The 16841-nt window shown below is 37.2% G+C and overlaps 1 protein-coding gene across 1 annotated transcript in view; it reads left to right on the top strand.

The window, feature by feature from the left end:
* The first annotated feature begins 4314 nt into the window (after positions 1-4314).
* Positions 4315-16841, top strand: part of DENND4A (DENN domain containing 4A) — a 71202-nt gene continuing 58675 nt past the window's right edge. The window contains exons 1-3 of the mRNA XM_052646231.1: positions 4315-4625; positions 8742-8991; positions 14669-14738. Coding sequence (XP_052502191.1) covers positions 4315-4625; positions 8742-8991; positions 14669-14738 — 631 coding nt within the window. The remainder of the gene's footprint in view (positions 4626-8741; positions 8992-14668; positions 14739-16841) is intronic.

The following is a 16841-nucleotide window of genomic DNA, read 5'->3' as shown; positions in this document are numbered from 1 at the left end:
CAGTCACTCAGTCTTGTCTGACTCTTTGCAACCCCATGGACTATAGCGTGCCAAGCCTCCTTTTCTATCACCAGTTCCTGGTGCGTGCTTAGACTCATGTCCATTGGGTCGGTGATGCCATCCAACCATCTCATCCTCTGTTGTCCCCTTCTCCTCCTGCCTTCAATCTTTCCCAGCATGAGGGTCTTTTCAAATGAGTTAGTTCTTTGCAGCAGGTGGCCCAAGTATTGAAGTTTCAGCTTCAGCATTAGTCCTTTCAGTGAATATTCAGGACTGATTTCCTTTACAATGGACTGCTTGGATCTCCTAGGAATCCAAGGGACTGTCAAGAGTCTCCTCCAACACCACAGTCCAAAAGCATCAATTCTTCTGTGCTCAGCTTTCTTTATAGTCCAGCTCTCACATCCATACATGGCTACTGGAAAAACTAGAGCTTTGACTAGATGGACCTTTGGCAGCAAAATAACGTCTCTGCTTTTGAAAATGCTGTCTAGGTTGGTCATAGCTTTTCTTCCAAGGAGCAAGCGTCTTTTAATTTCATGGCTGCAGTCACCATCTGCAGTGATTGTGGAGCCCCCAGAATTAAAGTCTCTCACTGTTTCCATTGTTTCCCCATATATTTGTCATGAAATGATGGGACCGGATGCCATGATCTTCGTTTTCTGAATGTTGAGTTTTAAGCCAACTTTTTCACTGTCCTCTTTCACTTTCATCAAGAGGCTCTTTAGTTCTTTGCTTTCTCCCATAAGGGTGGTGTCATCTGCATATCTGAGGTTATTGATAATTCTCCCGGCAATCTTGATTCCAGGTTGTGCTTCATCCAGCCTGGCATTTCGCATGATGTACTCTGCATGTAAGTTAAATAAGCAGGGTGACAAAGCAGCCTTGACGTACTCCTGTCCCGATTTGGAACCAGTCTGTTGTTCCATGTCCAGTTCTAACTGTTGCTTCTTGACCTGTATACAGATTTCTTAGGAGGCAGGTCAGGTGGTCTGGTATTCCCATCTCCTTAAGAATTTTCCATAGTCTGTTGTGATGCACACAGTCAAAGGCTTTGGCATAGTCAGTAAAGCAGAAGTAGGTGTTTTTCTGGAACTCTCTTGCTCTTTCAATGATCCAGTGGATGTTGGCAATTTGATCTTGGGTTCCTCTACCTTTTCTAAATCCAACTTGAACATCTAGACATTCACGGTTCATGTACTGTTAAAGGCTTGGAGAATTTTGAGCATTACTTTGCTAGTGTGTGAGATGAATGCAATTGTTTGGTCGTTTGAGCATTCTTTGGTATTGCCTTTCTTTGGGATTGGAATGAAAACTCACCTTTTCTAGTCCCGTGGCCACTGCCGAGTTTTCCAAATTTGCTGCCATATTGAGTGGAGTACTTTAACAGGATCATCTTTTAGGATTTGAAATAGCTCAACTGGAACTCCATCATCTCCACTAGCTTTGTTCATAGTGATGCTTCCTAAGGCCCACTTTGCATTCCAGGATGTCTGGCTCTAGGTGAGTGATCACACCATCATGGTTATCTGGGTCATTAAGATCTTTTTTGTACAGTCCTTCTGTGTATTTTTGCCACCTTTTCTTAATATCTTCTGCTTCTGTTAGGTCCATACCATTTCTATGCTTTATTGAGCCCATCTTTGCATGAAATGTTCCCTTGGTATCTCTGATTTTCTTGAAGAGATCTCTAGTCTTTCCCATTCTGTTGTTTTCCTCTGTTTGCTTTGATCACTGAGGAAGACTTTCTTATCGCTCCTTGCTATTCTTTGGAACTCTGCATTCGAATGGGATATCTTTCCTTTTCTCCTTTGCCTTTAGCTTCTCTTCTTTTCTCAGCTATTTGTAAGGCCTTCTCAGACAACCATTTTGTCTTTCTTTTTCTTGGGGATGGTCTTGATCACTGCCTCCTGTAGGGTGTCACGAACCTCCGTCCATAGTTCTTCAGCCACTCTATCAGATCTAATCCGTTGAACCTCTTTGTTCTTCCAATGTATAATTGTAAAGGATTTGATTTAGGTCATACCTGAATGGTCTAGTGGTTTTCCCTACTTTCTTCAATTTAAGTCTGAATTTTGCAATAAGGAGTTCATGATCTGAGCCATAGTCAGCTCCCAGTCTTGTTTTTGCTGACTGTATAGAGTTTCTCCATCTTTGGCTGCAAAGAATATAATCAACCTGATTTTGGTATTGACATCTTTAATATTTTTACATATATATTATAAATACACAAAAGAGGCATATAGTATATATATCTAATTTATTTGCCCATAAAATCCTTTCTTTGCATTTATTGAAACTAAGTCTAACGTGAGACACATGTTGGGAAATTTCTGTTTTAGGTTAAACTGTTTTCCTATAATTGTTTTATTAGTAATGACAGTACTGACAGGGGGGGTGTCTTCTCATTCAAGAAACAAATAAGATTTAAGTGATACTAAACAACTGAAGGAGATTTCGCTGTTAAATGTTTGTGAATATTGATACACGATGAATTTCACTTTGTGTAATTTTTTCTTTGAATTTGTTACAAGCATGTATTAGTGTTATAATTACTGCCCTACTTTTATTATTTGAAGTTCTTTTATTTATTGTATCTGCTAAAACTCATTTAGGGTGGATTTTTCTTTTTTGTTTTGTAATTTTAGAATAGGAGGTCATTTTCAGTGGGGCTTTCTCTGTGGAAAGCCTGTGTGGAGCGTACCCTCTAGAACTTTTTTATATTTGCTCCCCCAGGGTTATCACTAGCCTGGGAACACAGTTATTATTAATAACTTAGTTTGGACCTTCCTGGGGCCATGCAGATGGCTTAAGGTCAAACCTCAAATCCAAGTGTGAGTAGGCCTTTTGTTATACATTCTCAGAAGAGATATTTTACTCCCATCAAAGTAGGGCCCAGATTGAAGCAAACTTGATTATCTCCCTGTAGCAGTGAATGGATTTTTAAAATCCGCTCTTTAACAGAGGATATAGTCCTTTGAGGCTCTTGGCTTTATACAAATGTCTCAGTTCCAATTCCCTATTTTATGTGGTCCCAATGCATTGTCTCCTGTCCCTGCAACACCTTTTAAAAACACAGGCCCCTTGATTACTGATTACTGATGCGATCAGCAGAATTCTCCCACCCAATATCAGCTTATACATTGCATTCTGGCCTTCAGTTTCCTTACTGTTTTGGGACCCTAGGAATTGCCGTGACATTTTTTTTTTTTCCTTTTTTTGTTCGTTTGTTTTCCCCTTACATTAAAAAAAATATTTTATTTTATTTTTTAAAATTTTTATTTATTTTTGGTTGCACTGAGTCTTTGTTGCTGCCCACAGGCTTTCTCTAATTGCAGTGAACGGGGGCTGCTCTTCGTTGAGGTGCACCGGCTTCTCACTGTGGTGGCTTCTCTTGTTGCCGAGCACAGGCTCTAGGGTGCGTGGGCTTCAGTAGTTGTGGCACACAGGCTCAGTAGTTGTGGTGCACAGGCTTCATTTTTCTGTGACACGTGGAATCTTCCCAGACCAGGGTTGAACCCATGTCTCCTGCACTGGCAGGCAGGTTCTTACCCACTGCATCATCAGGGAAGGCCTTCCTTACATTTTTACAAGCTGGTCTGTGCATTTAGGGCTTCCCTGGCGGCTCCGGCGGTAGAGAATCTGCCTACAATGCAGGAGACCTGGTTTGATCCCTGGGTTGGGAAGATCCCCTGGAGAAGACAATGGCAACCCAGTTCAGTATCACTGCCTGAAGAATTCCATGGACAGAGGAGCCTGGCAGGCCGCAGTTCATGGGGTTGGAGAGTCGGACACAACTAAGTGACTAGCACTGTGCATTTAGAGGGGTGTGTGTTTTTTTGTTGTTGGCTACGTAGGTAATCTAAACTTTCATATTGCCAAAAATGGAAATTCATGCATTCCTTTTATAATAAAATTGTTGTTGTTGTTCATTTGCTAAGTCGTGTCCAATTCTTTGTGACTCCAGGGACTGCAGCATGCCAGGCTTCTCCACTATCTCCGAGTTTGCTCACATTCATGTCCATTGAGCCAGTGATGCTGTCTAACCATCTCATCCTCTGCTGCCTTCTTCTTTGCCTTCAGTCTTTTCCAGCATCAGGGTCTTTTCCCAATGCTATATATAGTCCCGTTTCTTTAAAAATACTGTTAACATATGACAGTGAAATGTATACTAGCATGTTTTATCAGAGGTGTAGTACACTTTCTTTTAGTTTTTATCCTTGTTTGTACACAAACCACTTATATTTATTTGACTTATTATAGGAAAATACTGGTCTTTTACTTTCCTTTTAGATGTACCTTCTGTAATGGAAGATGATTGAAGATAAGGGGCCTCGTGTTGCTGACTACTTTGTTGTAGCAGGATTAACTGATGTTTCAAAACCTCTTGAAGAAGAAATTCACTTCAATGATGCCTGTCATAAAGTAGCCAGACCAAAAGAGCCTATCACAGATGTTTCAGTTATTATTAAATCTCTTGGGGAGGAAGTGCCACGGGATTACACATGTATTGATATTACCCCAACGGGACTGTCAGCTGATCTCAATAATGGAAGTCTTGTGGGGCCACAGATTTTCCTTTGCTATAGAAGAGGAAGAGATAAGCCTCCACTTACGGATCTGGGGTAAGTATTTTTTTAAAAGAATTATTGTTATTGACTCAAATAATATGCCTTGTAGATTTGGAAGTTAACTGTTCAACTTATTAGTAAATACTTAAAAAAAAATAGACACATTTATATCCAGAATCATGTTTTCTTTTCCTGTGCTCCTTTTATCTTTTCAGTGTCTCTGTGTTTGTTGTTGTCTTAAAAAATATTGGCTTTATATTTACACAAAGTAGTACAAAGAGAGACAGTTCCTCAAAGGGGGACTTGGAGCTAGAAAATCGCTCCTGGGCATTAACGTGTTAATGTTACTTGGTAAGTCGTGTCTGACTTTTTGTGACTCCATGGACTGCAGCCTGCCAGACTCCTCTGCCCATGGGATTGCCCAGGCAAGAATACTGGAGTGGTATGCCATTTCCTTCTCCATTGTTCAGTGTCTCTGTGTTCTACCACTTTTGTCTGAGTTCTTTCTATTGAAAATAGGGGAGATAATTTGAAAATCATTTACAGAAAAATATCAGAAATCAATGTATTATTCTGATCATATACTTTATTATTTTTAAAATATGAGAAAAAGATGGCTTTTAAGGATCCGTTGTAATGATCCTTATAGTTGGGAGTTTAAGTCAGTGTGCATGAAACAAGGGTCTTGGGTAAATTAGTGCTTTATTTAGGCTGTTGTATTGACCTTGTAGTTTCATTTTTAAATAATAGCTTTACTGATTTACAGTTTACACCATCCAATTCACTCTTTTAAATGGTACATTCAGTAAATTTTAGTTTATTTATAGAGTTGAATCACCACAATAAATTTTAGAACATTTTTATCATGTCCCCACAAATAAATACCACCTATATTCATTATAGTTTGTCTAATTCTCCCTATAGACAATCCACTAGTCAACTTTCTGTGTCTGTGGATTTGCCTATTGTGGACATTTTATGTCAGTAGAATCCTACTGTATATGATTATCTTGTGGCTGATTCTTTCTCTTAGCATAAAATTTTCAAGATTTATTCCTGTTGTAATATGTGTCTGTGCTTTACTCCTTTATATAGCTGAATAATATTCCATCTTATGGGTCTACCACAGTTTATTTATGCATTCATCAGACAATGGATATGTGAGTGGTTTCCACTTTTTGGCTGTTATGAATGATACTTTTGGGAGTATTAATGTACAAATTTCTATATGGATGCATGTTTTCATATCTCTTGTGTATATCCTTAGAGAAGTGGAATTGCTGGGTCATACAATAATTCTATGTTTAACCTTTTGAATAACTGACAGTTTTAAGCCTTCTTGTTTCCATGGCTCTGTTGCCAAAGAGGACGGGCTTAACTTACAATATTTTGGTTAAAAATAAGGAAGATAGCAGTGTTCCTACTAATATCAGCAAAGAGCTATAAAAGTTCCATCTCCTAATATATTAAGTCTGAAAGTGAATAGTCAAGTTGACTCATGCCTGAGTGGAGATTGATGAACTGGAAGAGCTCCTGAAACATACTTCTGTTTTTAAAATTCTATTATCTAATGTTTAAACTCATTCTTTATTGTGCTAATTCTTGAATCAATTGCTGTAATTTTAAGTAGGTTTCAGAACAGCTACCATATTGCTTCATATGAAGCTTATATAATTAGTAAATGGCTTGGGAAAATAAGCCAACTGTTAGATTGTATTTTCAAAAGATTAGGTTAAGTAGCTCCTATGATCACTAATCACTGTCTGAATTCTGGCTTTCAGATGAAATGAAGGGAATGTTGCAGATTCTTGTTCGGGTGTTGGAGTTGCTTAAAGATGAGAAATTTTCCAGGCATAGAAAAGATTTTCCAACAGGGAAGGACATGGACTGGAATGAATAAATTAACCACTATTTTGGCTATCCTCATATGTTTGTCATTGTGGAGGATATGACATCACTGTTGCCTTTAAAAAGCTTACAGTTTAAATAGGAAAAGTTACCCAACAATATAAAACAGCAAAACAAGCAATATATACAATAGCACAATACCTGATTAAAGGGAACAGGTAGCTTATATATCAAATGTGCTTATATTCCTGTATCTTTTAAGAGTTTGAGGTGATAAATGGTGGTTTTTTAAAAATTGCTCTCTGTGTTGTATTTTTCTTCTCTTGATTTCAGTTGAGCATTTGTGTGCCAGGCATTATTTTGGAGACCCTACTTGTACTCTCATCTAATTCTGCCAAGATCCTATGAGTTACATTTTTAAATTTTATAGCTGAGTATTATAAGGCTCAGAGAAGTTAAGTAACAACCTGAGATATACAGCTGGTGCCAGGATGTGGGAATTCAAATCCAGATATGTCTAACTTCTGTGTTACAAATACCTTTTAAAATTTTTTTATTTTTTTTAAATTGTGAGTATAGTTGATTTATAATGTTAATTTCTGCTGTACAACAAAGTATTAGTTATTCATATATATAACACATTTATATTCTTTTCCATTATGGTCTCAGAATATTGTATATAGTTCCTTGTATTAGAATATCAGAATATTGTACATAGAACTATACAGTAGTTCTTTGTTTTTTTATCCATTCCATATGTAATAGGTTGACAATGCCATTTTTTAGGATTAAGAAAAAAAACAGCACAGTATTGTAAAGCAATTATCCTCCAATAAAACTTTCTTTTAAAAAAACAAAAAAGCAAGATCAAATCGAGGAGTTAGCAGTTAGGCTAACGTTGGGATATACATAGCTGCTATAATTAAGCATCAAATTTTGTTGTAAATTTTCAAAATAGAATGTCAAAAGAAAGAAAAATATTAAGTTTGCTGACAGCTGAGACAAAAGGAAATTAAAAATTATATTAGAATTTGACCAATTTTTGGCACTACATTTCAAAAATTGGTCAAATTTTTTTCCCTTATAGCTCAGTTGGTAAAGAAGCCGCCTGCAATGCAGTAGACCCTGGTTCGATTCCTGGGTCAGAAAGATCCCCTGGAGAAGGGAAAGGCTACCCACTCCAGTATTCTGGCCTGGAGAATTCCATGGACTGTACAGTCCATGGGGTTGCAAAGAGTCGGACACAACTGAGCGACTTTCACTTCTCTTTATTGGTATAATGGGATTTTATAAAAGGTAATACTGATTAATGTTGGAGACATTGCCTTCTATAATAATTTTTTACAGGAAATGCAGAAACATTTTTACCCTGATAGCTCAGTTGGTAAAGAATCTGCCTGCAACGCAGGAGACCCTGGTTCAATTCCTGGGTCGGGAAGATCCACTGCAGAAGGGATAGGCTACCCACTCCAATATTCTTGGGCTTCCCTTGTGGCTCAGCTAGTAAAGAATCCACCTGCAATGCGGGAGACCTGGGTTTGATCCCTGGGTTGGGAACATCCCCTGGAGAAGGGAAAGGCCACCCAGTCCAGTATTCTGGCCTGGAGAATTCCATGAACTGTCCATGGGGTCACAAAGAGTTGGACACAACTGAGTGACTTTTGCTTTCACTTCACTTTTCATTTAATTTAAATTCTTTAGTTTTTCGGCTAAGGTCAAAGACAGTGTTAAAGTCCAAGTTAGTGAATTCTGTGAGGGAATAAACTAATATTATTCAAGTGTGATGTTTTCTTTGTGTTCCCAAGTACTTTATGTAATAATATTTAGAAAATTTAAGGAATTGGATGCCTGGCCTATTATTAAAAACTTACGACTTTACCATAAAGGAGAATGGGGAAACTTTCACTTATACTTTGATGACAGATAGATTTGAGGTCATTTTCTCTTTTGAAAGCCTTAAAAAACTTTAACTTTGGTCAAAATACAAGGTTGCTTTTTCTAAAGATGCTTGGTTTTAGAGACATACATACATACACCTATCTATGTTATCTGTCCATCTATCTATTAAAATACCTTGGCACATTCTGCAAAATGCCATTCTGTGGTTTATGTCAATAAACACAGAGGTTAATCTGTGTTTTCCTTACATTATTAATTTTTAGTAGGGAGAACAGTTGTTCTTTAATTTTATATGGGGCTGTACAATTCAAACTTGCAGTACAGTTGGAATATTTGCTACATTTAAGGATCAGTTTGATTCCAGACAATATTACCTTTCATATTTGAGGGTGTTTTGTAATTGTGTACTAATTTATTTTCTAGGGTTTTATATGACTGGAAAGAAAGATTGAAACAAGGGTGTGAAATTATCCAGAGTACTCCCTATGGACGCCCTGCAAATATTAGCGGCAGTACCTCATCACAAAGAATTTATATCACTTACCGAAGAGCCTCTGAAAACATGACTCAGAATACGTTGGCTGTTACAGACATATGTATTATTATACCCAGTAAAGGAGAAAGTCCACCACACACATTCTGCAAAGTTGACAAGAATCTCAATAACAGTATGGTAAGTGACTCTTCTGCATGGATAAAATTAGCCACCCATGAAAAGAGCCTAATTTAAAATAAATCTTTGGAAAATAGCATAGCACAATTACTGAATTAAGAAAATAGATTTCTTAAAGATGTCATATATTTTATTTTTAGGAAAGTAATTTAGCTGTACTTTCAAAAAGAACTGTGCAAAAAGCTTTCTTTCTTTTTTTTTAATTAAAAAGAATAATTTTTTCCCCTTACTGCAAAAGTAACACGCTAGCTGAGGGTAACCCCTCCACTTGTGCACTAGATCCCATAAACTCACCTATTTGAAACGAGGCCATGGCTTCAACAATCCTCCCTACTTTTTTGTGACTCATCAGTTTTTCACTCTCATGGATTATTTCCTTCAGCCTGCAAAATCATGTTACAATACCTCCCATCTTTACAAAGCTTCTTGATCTTTATATCCCACTCCATGTATTCCCCCATTTGATTGTCTTTATAATAAAAGGTCTTAGAAGAGTTGGCTATATTCCATCTCCTTCCTCACTGTGACTCTTTCCAGTAAGGTTTTTGTCTCCATCATTCCATCAAAGATTTCTCTTGTTGAATCCAGTGATTCAACGCTTCATCTTAATGTTTCAGTACATTTAGACAAAGATGATCACTTCTTCCTTCTTGAAACAGTGGCAAGAAGAGAAGATGCAATCGTGTCTGACTCTTTGTGACCCTGTGAACTGTAGCCCAGCAGGCTCCTCCGTCCATGGAATTCTCCAGGCAAGAATACTGGAGTGGATTGCCATTCCTTTCTCCAGGGGAACTTCCCGACCAAGGGATCTAACTTGGGTCTCCTGCCTTGCAGGCAGATTCTTTACTGTCTGAGGCACCAGGAAAGCCTTTGCTGATTCCTTCCCAATTCCCTAATTTCTGTGCAACAGTGTCACTGGGTTCAGTCCTCAGACCATTTATGTTTATAATCTAAACTCACTTCTTTGATGATCTAATCATTTAATCCTAAATTTCTGTGTCCCCACTGGGTTTTTCTAATTCATTTTCTTTTCTTGGATATCTTATCAAATAGGTCATCTCAAATATAACACGTCCAAAACTGAACTCCTAGTGTCCCTCTCCAAATCTACTTATCCCCATAGTCTTATTCCTCTAGTAAAAGGAAATTCCACTCTTTTAGTTACTCAGACTAAGAATCCTCTGAGTAATCCTTAACCTTCATCTTCTACTTCTTGTTCAATTCTTCTGTAAATTCTGTCGACTTCAATTTCAAAACATATTTTCAATTTGAATACTTTTCAACTTCTCTATTGATACAACCCTGGTCCAAGCCATGATCATCTTTAACAGGATTATTGCAATTCAGGAGTTAGACAAACTTTGGCAGAAAGGGCTAAATAATAAGTTAACTTTTGCAGGTCATACACAGTCTTTGTTGCAGATTCACCTTTTGTTTTAAAAACAATCTTTAAAAAACATAAAAATCAGTCTTAGCTCAGTTGTACAAAAGCAGGCCTTGGGTGGAATGCAGCCCATAGTTTGCCAGACCCCTGGTTTAACTGATCACTGCTTCCTCTGCTTCCTACAACCTGTTCTTCACATCACAGCAAGAAGGATCCTTTTAAAACATAATTTAGATCATGTCTCTCCTGGGCTTAAAACCCTTGTGGTTTCCCATCTCACTCTTCTTAGTAGTAAAAGTCAAAGTTCTTCCAGTAGCCTGAGGCCATTATTATACAAATCATTATGTATGATTGGTAATAGCTCGGTTGTGTCCTAAGAGTTATTTGCACCTATGTGATCCCTACTTGGATGACCAAGATTGTCTGTCTATCAGATCTAGCCCCTTAAATCTATTTCTCACTTCCACTGTATAATCAGAAGGGATTTGATTTAGGTCATACCTGAATGGTCTAGTGGTTTTCCCTACTTTCTTCAATTTTAGTCTGAATTTGGCAATAAGGAGTTCATGATCTGAGCTAACAAAAGTTAGCTGTTATTAATTACTCCTTAGTTAACTCTGCCTTTTCAGTCCCTTCTATGTGTATTTAATGACTGAGAAAGAGCTTTTCTTTTTTTGTTGGTTGTTGAGTTTTGAGATATAATTAACATACAGTAAGGAAGAACTTCTATTTTTGCCCAATGTTGAAGCTCCTGTTAGTTCCCTTAAGAAACATTATAGGAATAAAAACCTTTTAAGTGTTTATTTCTTTACTCTTAAATCTAGTTATCAGTCCTAAATGTAGAGAAACTGTCCTGATCTTGGTGGTTGGTGTCTTTTTTAAGCAATGGGTTGTGGTTTATATCTATTAACAATTTCTGTTTCTACTGTCTATAAGGTAGTAAAAGTAAATTTAGATCTTCAGAGTAGACATACAATGACTTCTAACTCTTTCAGAAATACTAAAATAGACATGCAATGCAGGAAACTTCTTTTCATATCTGTTGATTGTATATATAATCAGGAAATGGTTAGGAATAAATTATTGATGTGTTGATAATGCTCAGGAGTATAGTTATATTATAGATTATTCTTGGTTTGGGCAGATTAGGTAGCTTAAATGAAAGCATCTTCTAGTTTTTGAAAACAGGAGAAAATAAACCTAAAAGACAAGAAACTGAAAAAAAAAAAAAAAAGAATGAAATCAATCTAATGAACATGAGGAAATGCATATTGAGTCTTTCTTCAAATTCCTACATGATTTTTCTACCAGGCTGACAACTTTGGTCTGAAAATATATTTCCCCTACATCTCCACCTCCCATTAAAAGTTTATGGGAAAAGTTTTCAAGAATGACTAGTTTTTAAGCCTTGGACCATAAGCCCTAAGTGATTGTTTAGAATAGAATGATAATATTTTAGAGCTGGAAGAGAACTTAAGAATGTCATGTGGTCCAGAACTGCAAAAATGTGTAGTTAAGGATATTTAGACCTGGTGCTTTGATGCACACAGCAAACGTTTGGACTAATTTGGGACTTTTCCTTCAGTTTTGACTCATTGAGAGTATTTTTATTTTAATACTCTGTACAAATGATTCTTGTTTTACAGCCTTTCAAGAATGGCAGTCCTTGATTTAGCAAGTTTACTTAGAAAAGCAGAGTTATTAACCAAGCAAATAGTTAAATCATGTACGTAATTCCAGAAGAAATGTTTTTGCCATGGCAAACCACAGTATGGATATTTTATGGGTTAAACATTTAAAGTATTTTAAGAACAACAGCCCTTCCTACTTTCTTTTCTGCTGAACCTTTTTATAAGAAAAAATTCAGAAAACGTTCTTATATTTGGTTTTGATATCCATGGCTCTTTTCTTCCAGGGCCTTATAACTTTTACTTTATCTCTAAGTCCTTATGTTTTATTTTAGGATTTTCCTTTTGATTTCCACCACATCTACATGGTCACATATAGTTCTCTTTTTATCATCACAAAGGTTACTGAAGGATTTTTATTATCTTTGCAAATTTGGCTTATTAGGAACTGGAGTTGGGACTTTGCTATACAGGACCTTTTGTAAAATTTTTACCACCAAATAAACTAAAGGCCCAATCTGCTGACACTCACAATATCCACTTGAATTTTTACATCCCTTCTTTTGAAGTGAAAATATTAAAATGTTTATTAGAATCAAAATCTAACAGAGTAACAAGCATAACTTAATGTCCAAATAAGTATGATTTAACATGCTAATCTGCTTGGGGACATATTAAAAAAGTTTTAAAAAGTGGGAAATTTCTGGATGAGGAGCTAACTTACTGCAACTTGTTCATAACAGCACCCCCTGAGAGGAGGCAACCTAAATGTCCCTCAGGAAGGCAGTGGATAAAGTAAAGTGTTTCATTAATGGAATACTATCTACCAGTTGAAATGAAGAAGGTAGATCTGTATCAGTTTTACTAATTCTCAAAAACATTTTGATGAGTGAGAAAGCAAGCCATAAAGGCATGTATTCAACACTTCACCATTTATGTAAAGTTATAAAGCATATAAAATAATAATGCATACTTAAAGATATATATATTTACGTAGTAGAAATTTTTAAAATGCATGTGAATGAAATGCACTAGCTTCAGGCCAATAGTTAACTCAGAGGACAGAAAGGAACGGAAGATGAGGCTTTAGTTAAATCTGTAATTTTTTTGTTTATACATTAAAATATTGGAAGCAAAAATGGTCATTGTTAACACTTGTTAAAGCTGGGTGGTGAGTCACTGGGTGTTTTTATGGTAGTCTCTTAATATTTTTAAAATGTATTTCTTAAAGTAAGTGTATCTTCTTTATATGTATTTGTTCTCAGTGCTAAGTATCTGTCCTCAGGTACTGGTCTGTGCAAGCACTCTCCGTGTATGCACAAACACATCACCTCACATTCATTCCTTTAACAAGTGTTTATTAAGTATTTTTATGTAATAGGCACTGTTGTGGGTGCTACAGCACCCACAGATACAGCAGTGAGCAAAACAAAGCTTCTACCGTCATGGAGCTTGTGATGTTCTAGTGGCGGGAGGCAGATAATAAATAACAAAATATGCTACATGCCAAATGGTGGTGAGTGCTATGTGTGGAAGAAAACAACAGCAACAACAAGCGAGGGGCAATAAGGAGGACCAAGGAAGGGAGAGGGAGACTTGGTATTGCACATAAAGTGATGAAGGGAGTGCTGTCTGATAAAGTGGCGTTTGAGTTGAAACCTAAAGGAAGGAACGCTTTGTGAATGAATCTGTTATCACCTCTTGTCAAGTGGTGGCATCGTCTAAGTTACACATCCATTTCAGGCTTCTCACCTTACCTCCATTTGACTCTACACTTGGATGTCTAATAGATGTTTCCAAACTTACTGTGTCTAAAACTCCTTTACTCTCAGATTTGCTTTACCCACAGTCTTCTCCATCTCCTTTTGGGACTAGGAATTTGAGACTCTTTTGAAAATAGCTATTATTTAAAAGCGTGGTACCAAACAGATGAGATCCTTTAGAGGAAGTAAAGAAGAGACCACATTTAATGATCAGGGAAAGAGAGGATTCTACAAGGGAGACTGAGGACTGGCCAGAGATGTAGTGGCGAGGGACCAGGAGAGTGTGACGCTTCAAAAGCCAAGAAAGAAAAATGTTTCAGGAAGGGGGTCATTAGTGATATCAAGATCTGTTGAGAGACTGAAAAAAATGAAGACTGAGAATTGACTATTAGAATTGGTATCATTAAAGTTTTTAAGGTGTTCTTTTAAAAAATGGTGGGATTAAAACCTGGTTTGGAATAGATTCATGACAGAATAGGAAATAGGGAAATGGATATGGCAAAGTACAGCTCTTGAGTTTGGTATAAAGAACTGTGAAAAATCTGGCAATATCTGAAAGGTGTTGTGGAATCAGAAGGAAGGTCTACATCCACATGAGTGGATATTTCTTGTTTATCATTTCTGTCCAAAGTTTGAACTTAGAATAAAATCTAATTGTTGTGGCTTGGTTTTGTTTTAAATAGTTGTTTTCCTCATATTATTTCTGTTGCAAGGAGAAAATACATTAAATTTTATTTCTGAAAGAAAATTGGGCAATAACTCCAATAAAATGCCAGCAAAGTAACTAACTGAAAATAAAAAGAAATCCATCATTACATACTGCAGAAATCAAAGAGATTCTGTTTATTAAGTTACTGCCTTTTTAAAGTTTAATGATATTTCTTTTTTTTTTTCAAATTCAGTGGGGATCAGCAGTGTACTTATGTTATAAAAAATCAGTGGCAAAGACTAACACTATATCTTACAAAGCTGGTAAGTATAATTTTTCATGGAATACTTAATATATAATGTATTATGGGACCAATAAGATTTTTAAAAACTCTGTCTTAAAATGTGTTAATGTCAGGGCTGAGACTAGAACACACATGTTTTGATCGTTTTGTCTTTATCCATACGTTTTTGGATGCTTAGTGGAATATTTTAGAAGAAGGTAAGGTTTTTTAAAATAATAGGTTTAAGTAAATAATAAGTAGATATCATTCTCTTAGAGTCTTAAATCAGAAGATGTGAGGAAAATATTAACGTCCCTTTTGAGTTAGTTTCCTTAATATTTATATTGCTACTGTACTGTGTGCACGTTCAGTCACGTCTGACTCTCTTGCGACTCCGTGGACTGTAACCCATCGGGCTTCTCTGTTCACGGGATTTTTCAGGAGAGAACACTGGAGTGGGTTGCCATTCCCTCTCTAGGAGATCTTCCTGACCCAGGGATCTAACCTGAATCTCTCGTGTCTCCTACATTGGTAGGCAGATTCTTTACCCCTGGCGCCACCTGGGAAGCCTAATATTTATATTAAATTTAGTCAAGTCTGTAGTTTTATGTAATTATATTTCAAAATAATCAGAAATATTGTAAATAATTTATAAGTTTATAATGCATAGTTGAAATTTTCAGTTGCCAAGAGCCTCAAAATATCAAGTTATTTACAAGAAAGCAGATTCAGCTTTTCAAAAAATAAAATTTTAAAGCTAGTGTCTTAGACTCCTGCCTTCTTCTGCCTGTGATTTTCTAGGATCCACAGTTCATTGCTGTTTCTGTAGTTTCTTAAAGGCTATACCGTTATTTCATGACTTGAGAAAGTAATGGACAGTTAAGTGTAAATCCTCACGAGATCAACTGGTTGGCTAGCATATAATTTGGAGAAGGCCATGGCAACCCATTCCAGTATTCTTGCTTGGAGAATCCCATGAACAGAGGAGCCTGGCAGACTATGGTCCATGGGGTTGCAAGGAGTCAGACATGTTTGAGTGATTTAGCAGCAGCAGCACCAGCATGTAATTAGAGAATTTTAGAATTGCCTTGGACCTAGAATTGCCAGTATATCTAGTTCATCTCACTTTATAGATGAGAAAACTGGAGACCTATAGGTACATGACTTGCCTGAAGTCGAACAGCTATTAGTGACAGACAACCACTCATAAACACAAGCTGGAATCAAGATTGCCGGGAGAGATATCAATAACCTCAGATATGCAGATGACACCACCCTTATGGCAGAAAGCGAAGAGGAACTAAAAAGCCTCTACATGAAAGTGACAGAGGAGAGTGAAAAAGTTGGCTTAAAGATCAACATTCAGAAAATGAAGATCATGGCATCTGGTCCCATCACTTCGTGGGAAATAGATGGGGAAACAGTGGAAACAGTGTCAGACTTTTTTTGGGGGGTGCTCCAAAATCACTGCAGATGGTGATTGCAGCCATGAAATTAAAAGACGCTTACTCCTTGGAAGAAAAGTTATGACCAACCTAGATAGCATATTCAAAAGCAGAGACACTACTTTGCCGACTGAGGTCCGTCTAGTCAAGGCTATGGTTTTTCCAGTAGTCATGTATGGATGTGAGAGTTGGTCTGTGAAGAAGGCTGAGCGTTGAAGAATTGATGCTTTTGAACTGTGGTGTTGGAGAAGACTCTTGAGTCCCTTGGACTGCAAGGAGATCAGCCCTGGGATTTCTTTGGAAGGAATGATGCTAAAGCTGAAACTCCAGTACTTTGGCCACCTCATGCGAAGAGTTGACTCATTGGAAAAGACTTTGATGCTGGGAGGGATTGGGGGCAGGAGGAAAAGGGGATGACAGAGGATGAGATGGCTGGATGGCATCACTGACTTGATGGATGTGAGTCTGAGTGAACTCCGGGAGTTGGTGATGGACAGGGAGGCCTGGCGGGCGTGCTGCGATTCATGGGGTCGCAAAGAGTCGGACACGACTGAGTGACTGAATGAATGAATGAACCAGTCATAGTCCCAGTTTGTCATTTTATTTTTAACATTGTGTCGTGATGGTTTCCACTTGACTTTAAGGATGCAAGCTTAGGAAACCTATCACTGTTTCTGGTCCCACAAAATCCAGTAAAA

Source organism: Budorcas taxicolor, chromosome 10 (genome assembly GCF_023091745.1).
Source record: "Budorcas taxicolor isolate Tak-1 chromosome 10, Takin1.1, whole genome shotgun sequence".
In the NCBI taxonomy this organism is placed as follows: Eukaryota; Metazoa; Chordata; class Mammalia; order Artiodactyla; family Bovidae; genus Budorcas; species Budorcas taxicolor.
This window is presented reverse-complemented; position numbering and strand designations above follow the sequence as displayed.